This window comes from Caretta caretta, chromosome 7 (genome assembly GCF_965140235.1).
Source record: "Caretta caretta isolate rCarCar2 chromosome 7, rCarCar1.hap1, whole genome shotgun sequence".
NCBI lineage: Eukaryota > Metazoa > Chordata > Testudines > Cheloniidae > Caretta > Caretta caretta.
This window is the reverse complement of record NC_134212.1, coordinates 29,516,039-29,524,172: the sequence shown is the minus strand read 5'-3', so window position 1 is coordinate 29,524,172 and position 8,134 is coordinate 29,516,039. Positions and strand designations below refer to the sequence as shown.

The 8,134-nt window shown below is 43.2% G+C and overlaps 1 protein-coding gene across 1 annotated transcript in view; it reads left to right on the top strand.

Moving 5' to 3' along the window:
- Positions 1–2,672: 2,672 nt before the first annotated feature.
- NINJ1 (ninjurin 1) overlaps positions 2,673–8,134 on the top strand; it is a 36,921-nt gene continuing 31,459 nt past the window's right edge. The window contains exon 1 of the mRNA XM_048858456.2: positions 2,673–3,160. Within this exon, the coding sequence (XP_048714413.2) occupies positions 3,080–3,160 (81 nt within the window). The 5' untranslated portion in view covers positions 2,673–3,079. The remainder of the gene's footprint in view (positions 3,161–8,134) is intronic.

The following is an 8,134-nucleotide window of genomic DNA, read 5'->3' as shown; positions in this document are numbered from 1 at the left end:
TTTGGGGTTGGCTACAATAATCTGATACAGAGGAGTGAGTTTAGTTTCGTAATTACTACTACGATATAGCTAGCACTTTAAGAACACAAGGACGGCCATACTGGGTCAGACCAAAGGTCCATCTAGCCCAGTATCCTGTGCCACAAGTACTCCTTTTCTTTTTGTCTTCCAACAGTGGCCAATGCCCCAGAAGGAAATGAACAGAACAGGTAATCATCAAGATAGCTGTGCCCTGTCGCCCATTCCCAGCTTCTGGCAAACAGAAGGCAGTGATGCCATCACTGACCATCCTGGCTAATAGCCATTGATGGACCTTTCTTCCATGAACTTATCTAGTTCTTTTTTTAACCCTGTTATAGTCTTGGCCTTTACAACATCATCTGGCAAAGAGCCAAATTCTCCATTCCGCCAGCCCCTTAGTGATTGTCTGTTGGTGCAAAGAAGCCATAAAGTGGCTGGAGATGGTTAGGTATGATAAAGGAATCCCTTGGTAGTATAGCAGTTCTATCCCATACCTCTTGCTACTCTCTATATAAGGAGCAAAGCCTAAAAGGTGAAAGTTGGAGTGTCTCTATGCTGTGGATTATCTCAGTTGCTCTAATTTAAACTAGGAGATGAATGAGCCCCAGCCAGAGCCAACATTTTAAATAATGGAAATTTATAGGATTATATACTAAGGAATTATTCTATATTTAGATACAATTACTCAGCTCTAAACAGCATAAGAATAGAGCTACTGAACAACTTGTAACTGTGCAAAGCCTTTTCACTGTTGGAAAGCAATTTCAGTTGTAGCTATGCTGCTATTTGAGAAGGGATTATGTGTGTGTGTTAAAGGAAGAGTCCACGTAATTTTTTAATCTATACTCCTTCAATCTTCGGTAATCATAGATGTTAATTGTAACAGTAATAAATTTAAAAAGCATCAGGAAAAAAAGTGATTGAAATTATTTTCCTCTATTTCTTTTCACATTGTTTACTTTTTGCAGTTGACAGCACTTTGTGTATAGTCAGTTTCACAGTTTCTACCTATTTTAGGGATCTGTGCTGGTGTCCTTTACCATAAAACCTGTACACTGTACAGTCTGTCATTCCTTTTTATGTGAGTCATTCACACAGTAACAGAGAAGAAAAATATTTCTAGAAAAATAGGACAAGGAGATTGCAAACCCACAAACATTGGAAGGAGGATACAGATTTTTTTTTAATAGAATAAATTTCAAATTGGTGACTTTTTAATCTCCTCAGTGTTTTTGGTTCATTAAATTTTTTTCTAAAATGCATTTTTTTCTGACATTTATCTGAAGGTCTTTGTAGGCCGTGAATAAAAATGACATTTACAACCTAAATAACTATTCTACGGTTGAGATACACAAAGTCTAAGGTCAAGTGCCTTCATCCATCCAAAAAGTACAAGTTCCTGTATAGCCCCATTTCTTGATGTATATTAGGTTAGTCATATTTGGCTGTGTTTGACCCATTGAATTATAACAGCTATTTCTACACAGCCCAACCTGGAATGAATGGCTTACCTGCCAAAGCCCTGCATTAACCAGCAGGATCAACAAAGCCTCCTAGTAAGGAAGATAATTGGATTTACTTACTATGGAAGGGATTAAACATCTCAAAACAGAGCTCTTATCTGCTCTTCATGGACATTAAAGATTTCTTGGTGGTTTTTGTCAGAGTAGGGGGTTTGCCTTCATCTCCTTGGTGAAAATGTCTCATCCCTGATTGTTCTATAGTATGTTACGTGCTGGCTGCCATCCCCTTGCATGCCAGTAATAGGTATCACAAGCAATTCAGGTCCTGACATAAGACCCAACTTTGCACATATTTATGCCTGTGGATAGTCCCACTGAAACTATTCACTTGTGTGCAGTTCCTCAAGTCTGCACGTCTTTGCCCTATTTTGTAAAGTGTTTTGAATGCAAGCACTATGCAAGATTTTCATTTAAAAATCATCATAGAGTGAACTGCACGGAAGTGCATGGTCCTTGTACTAAAAGACTGATAAGGTTTTGTATATTACTGTGGCCACTTATCTAACAGATGTTTGGAGAGTGTGGTCCCGTGGTTAGTGCAGTGGGCTGGGAATCAAGATTTGTGGGTTCCATTACCATCTACTTCTAACTTGCAGTGTGACCAACTCTTGTTATTTTATTGAGAGTCTTACATTTGGTGTTTTTCTTGATCCATCAGCTCCTGGAGTCATGTTATTTTATGAGAATGTCAACTTTCATTTTTTAATTAAATTTTAGCCCTCCCATTTCCAGAGAAAAGCTTGAAAACCTGTCCTAAGTGTGTCCTAAAGGTTTGTAAACCAGAAAGCAAGAACTAAAAATATATTTAAAGAAAAACCATCTCATTTTAAAAACCAATCTCAGGATTTTTGAATATTCAAGTCTCTCAACAGCGGCCGGCGCCAGATGCTTTAGAGGGAATACCGGAATAGGGCAATTTATGGAGTGATCCATTCCCCATCATCCACTCCCAGGTTCCGTCAGTAAGAGGTTTAGAGACACCTGCAGCATGGGGCTGCATCCCTGAGCATGGCCATTAGCCACTGCTGGACCTATCCTCCGTGAATGTTCTCTAATGCTTTTTTTTTTTTTTTTTTTTTTTTTTTGAAGCCAGTGATACTTTTAGCCCTCACAGCATCCCCAGCAAGGTGTGCTGGGTGAAGAAATATTTCCGGTTGTTGGTTTCCAATCTGCTGCCTCTAGAGTTAACCCGGACGCCTGGTTCTTCTTCTGGTCTGGCTCCGTGCCCCGCGGAGCCGCCAACGTTTCAGAACATCCTCCGGCCACTCACCCAGGCACTGGCAGCTCTGCCCCCGCAGACAGGCGAGGCTTGCCCGGGCGTGCCGGGCCGAGACGAAGGGGAATCCCGGGCGGAAAGGGAAGCAGCCACTGCGGAGCGGGCTCCGAGGCGGGACTCTCCGGGCCGGCCGCCGCATGCGGGTGCGCGGCGCGTTGGGAAGGCAGATACCGGGCGCGGCTGGGCCGGCGGATAAGCGGCCCCTGCGGGCAAGCGAGCTGCGGCCGGAGCGCCTCCTCCCCGCGGGCGGCCGAGCACCATGGCCGCGGCCTCGGCCTCCGAGACCCTCGAGCTGAACGGGCAAACCGGCGGCGGCGGCGAGCGAGCGCCTCCCGACAGGGTAAGGAGCAGCGCGGGGCCGAGTGGCGCATCCTGCGAGGCGGGGCTGGACCAGCTCCCGGCCTGGGCTGAGGCCTGGCGGCTGAGAGGGACCCGGGGCCGTCGCGGCGCAGGCGCTGTCCGGCCCGGCCAAGGCGCGGGGGCTCTGGTCGGACAGGCGGGGGCTGGCTCCCGCTGGGCCCCGAGGCGGGAGATGGGTCAGGGGCTGACAAGCCAGAGGTCAAAGCGCTGGCCCCAGAGAGGGGAGTGGGAGCCAGGCCCTTCACCCCGCAACGAGACGGGGCTGAGCGAGCCCCTGCCACCGCTGCCCGTGTGTGCTCCGGGCTGAAGGGAGGAAACCCATCACCTGCCAAGTGCGAACGGAGGAGAGCGGGAGCAATCTCTGCCCTGCAAAAATATGCCTTAGGTTTTAATCCTGAACCCCATTCGATGGGCGTATTGTGTCCTGGGTTAAATTTAGGAAGAGCATCTAAGATTTGAGGTGCAAACGCCTCCCCCCCCATTTCCATGTACTTCAGTCAGTCCCTCAGGGAACGGATAATATAATTTGCATTTATCACACTAAAACAGACTGCAAACGGCATGCAAAACTTTTTAAGTTCCTTCTTTGCTATTAATTTACCTAGAAGCAGGATTACACCTGTTCTTTCCCTTCATATATATGAAATAAAACTATGATTAACAAAGTGCTTTCTGTTAGAATATAATACAGCGTGTTCCTATTCAGACTTCCAAGTTTGCCTATGGAAAGGTAGTAGAGAATCGTTCTTCCTCTCTCTATATGCTGGCCCGCCACTCCCTGCAGCTCCCATTGACCGGGAACGGCAAACCGCGGCCACTGGGAGCTGTGGGGGCCGTGCCTGCGGACGGTCAACGTCAGCAAAATGGTTTGTGGCCCACAATCAAATTCTCCTGACGGGCCGCAGGTTGTCCACCACTGCTGGAGCTGCTACCTTCCCTTGCCAACTGCTGTTTCAGCACACTTGTTCATCCCTGGACATTGTCATTAAATTAGAACATAAGCTTTTCGGGGCTGGGACCATATCTTTCTACATATTTATACAGTACTTAGGCCAATGGGGCTCCAAACCAGAAGGTGGCCTTTAGGTATTACAATATTACAAATAATAAACAATGTAGTTCTATTTAGTTCAAGGGGAGTTTTTAGGAAATGTGTGTGCTATAGCTTGCTATCAATTCTAACCAGAGACTATTTGCCACAGAATCACTCACTACCGTGCATATACATAGGAAGGATGACTTTGCTAATGAATATATGGCTGACTCATAGCAGTATGTGACCAAGGAGTAATTCTACAGTATTTAAGGGAGATAGGAACTCCAGTAGCTAATGGAATTTGAGTAAGGACAGCTGATTTAAACTGAAGCCACGGCTCAAATATTTAGCGGATAGTGCTTACTACAAATGTCAGTTGTTCATATCCCCTTTGGAAATCTGATTCTGAGACTATTTTGAATGCCTTGAATCTCAAATATACTATAGTCGACCAGAAAAAAAACTTTTAATCTATTCCTTCCAAGATTGGCAGAACATTTCTCTAGTAGAGTTTTTCTGTCTTTCCTGCTTGAGTGCACAGCTTTTAAAACAACAACCCCTATTTTCTAATATTCTTACAGTCACATTTGTATAAGCTATTTTTGAATAGACTGCTCACTCAGCTTGATGGAGAAATCTCTCTTTTGGCCTGAAATCTCCCGCTTTGTCTATTCAAAATCTATGTTTTAAAATGCTGAGACATTCATTATCCACTGAGAGCAGCACAAAGGAGCATAGGAAAGTTGATTAACTGTCTGTTTTTGTTTGTCCTCAGCCTTGAGGCTGTTCAGCTCCTAGCTCCAGGTATCCAGTCCCGCTCATCATACAGCCCTCCACTCAAGCCTGTGCTCACTCTCCACCTCCTCTTAGGTAGAGCTGCTGTGAGAAGCAACAGGATTGAGTGCATTTTTCCCTCCCTACAGAGCAGCTCTAGCAACTCAAGGAGAAGCAGAGAGGTCCTCTTTATGCACCTGAACAGTGAGGAGGATAGAGAAGAGACCAAAAGAGGTTCAGGAAAAGATGTGTGTGTGTTTGGGGCGAGGGGGGGGGGGGGGCGGGTGCCTGAAGTGAATTACTTAGGATTGTTTGTGAATTTTTCATGAATCAGTCCAAAGAACTGAACCAAAAAAACCCAACAACCACCTTCCACCACTAATTGGATGAATAGTTGACAAATTCCTAAATCACAACATCTGTCTGTAAAGTATTGAATCCTCTACTTGAAAAAGGCTTGTCTCTATGCAAAAGTTTTTTCTTGGTGTAACGGAAGGTGCAAATTTAAACTGATCTAGTGTGGACACTTATCCTGGTATAAGAGAACCTTTTTTATGGTTTAGCTTAAGTTGTTTGTGAAGGGGGTTAAGCTAATCTGGAAAAAGCCACTCCTATGCCTGAATAAGAGTGTCCATATAGAACAACATATCAGTATAACTGTAGCTGTATAATTGGTAAAACTTTCCCATGCAGTCAAGGCACAGGCACATCTGTGTAAGATTCCTGTTCCCACCTTGATGAGCCCTGTGTGTGATGTCATATAGCCTTCCTTACTGGCATAAGTTCTAAAGCAGATTGTCAAATACTGGAAAAGTACCGCAATAAAAAAAAATTGGTTGATTTTGGCATTACTCATGTCTGATCCCAAGTCAGGCTTGATGTACTTGAGTCAGAATGATGAACTGAAAAATTCTCTTTAGAACTGCCAATTCCTCATTCATCTCATTTTAACAGAAAGGAATAGCTTTGACTAGGTCATGTTAACTCAAAGTGGGGATGTTTTTCCCTTTCAGTTTCTGTTCTTGGAATTTTTCTATATACTTTAGTGGGTTTTCTGCTCTTGCTTTATATTCTGCCATCTGTAGTTACTGTTCCATTTGTGGCAAACCTTTCCCAAAGAAACTGACACACAATCAGTCAATTAAGATATCACATGAAGAATAAGCAGCTGTAAAATTAATTGCCAAGAATATTTAAAACCAAATAATTCTATAAAGTAATGTTGTAGAGGTATTTACAAACTTTAATCCTCCCATTACACCTGAAATAGGAAAGTGCACTTTTGTTTTGGCAGGGGCGGGGAGGAGGAATGAGGCAGAGGCTAAGGGTCAGATTTTCCAAAAAAGCTCAGATCCCCTTAAGGGTATGTCTACACAGCAAAGAAGAACTCGCAGCTTGCCTGTGCCAGTGAACTCCGACTTGCGGGGCTGTTTCATTGTTGTGTAGAGTTCCAGACTCAGGCTGGAGCCCAGGCTCTAAGACCCTGTGGGGTGGAGAGTCCCAGAGCTCAGGCTACAGCCTGAGCCTGGAAGTCTACACAGCAATAAAACAGCCCAAGCCCGAATCAGCTGGCACAGGCCAACCATGTATTTTTCTTTGCTGTGTCGACATACCCTTGGATACCTAAAAAAGGGGGAAGCACTCAGCACCCAACAGATCCCACTGCGATATCTATGATCAGATTTTAAGAAGAGCTCAGCATGGTGGATAACTGGGAGCTAAGCTCTTCTGAAAAATCAAGCCTCCATTTTCGATGCTAAGCGCTATTGAAAATCTGGCCCTTATTGACTAGGCCAGGACCCCAAGGGATCTATCTATATGAGAGAGATATATTAAGAGCCAGAAATTCCTATCTTCTATGGTTAGGCTAGATTGTCACGCCTTTGCTCACAATGAGTAGTTCCTTTCTCACTTTTAGTAGAGCCTATTCTTCATTATTCCAATTAAAGTCAATGATCCTGCCTAAGAGATTTTTTCAAGAGTTTTTAATGCAAGTGCTGCTGGCAATAGCTAATGAGGACAAGAAATAGAAAAATATGGAAGCTGTCTCAAAAGTTTTCTTATAGCTGGTGTGCTATCTCACTGTATCAATACACACAGTATATTCTGTCAGATGAATAAGCTACCAAAGAGAGGAAAAATAAACCTAAAAGTTGCATAGCAGAGCAAGGGATATTAATGTCACATTGTAGCCATTCATACATTTATAGTTTTTTTTCTGGCTAGAAAGATATGCAAAGCAGGTATTTTCACTATTAGCATCCATAAGCAAATGTTAATAAAGAATATTGAGGTGTCCTGGCAGTCTAAAACTATAATGAACAAACTTCAATACATGTGGGAACCTGAAATAATTATTCTGTTCTTCACTAGAATGAAATGTGTCCTGAAGCATTACATATTTCAAATGGAAACTCTGTCTCATCTAATGGCTAGTAGTAATTATTTATAGCAAATGCAACATGTCAACAGAGCTTTACAAACACACAACACAACACAGCACAGTCAGCTTACAATGTAATTCTGACAAATGCTGTAAGACCAAATAGCTGTGGAGTGGAGAGATGGAAGGTGAAAGCCAGCAGTCTACAGATGCTCTAAAAATCATTTTAAAAACAAGTTCTCATTGTCTTAAATTATTAAAAACTGATTTTTAGAGTTGGCTTTTTCAGCATTTTTGTTGGTTTACTTTTTCCATAGCCGGTCAGTTTGGGTAATAAAAATATTCCAAACAGGATTTGAGAAAAGAAAGACGACTTGGCATACACGAAAGATGAAGCTGTTCTAAACGTAGGGAACAGACCGTAAAGAAGTACAGATTCAAAAGCAGGATGAGCCGCCAAGGGAATATTTAAAAACCTAAAACCTCTGGGGAGAGAGTCTACCCTTATCTGCTCAATGCCCAGACTTAAGCTACTCATTTAGGGCCCAATCCTGCATACCCCAAAACTCATTAGTTTTACAATATTAAAATCCTCATGGAACAAAGATGCACAAGTCAGTGATGCTTATTGGCAAGGAAACAGTTACACAGAGGACTATAAAAGAAAAGGACCAGAAGAATGAAGATTTGAATCTGGGCAGAATCTGATAATGCTCCACACAAAGCAAAACCCATTGGAGAACATGTGATGTGCCATATGA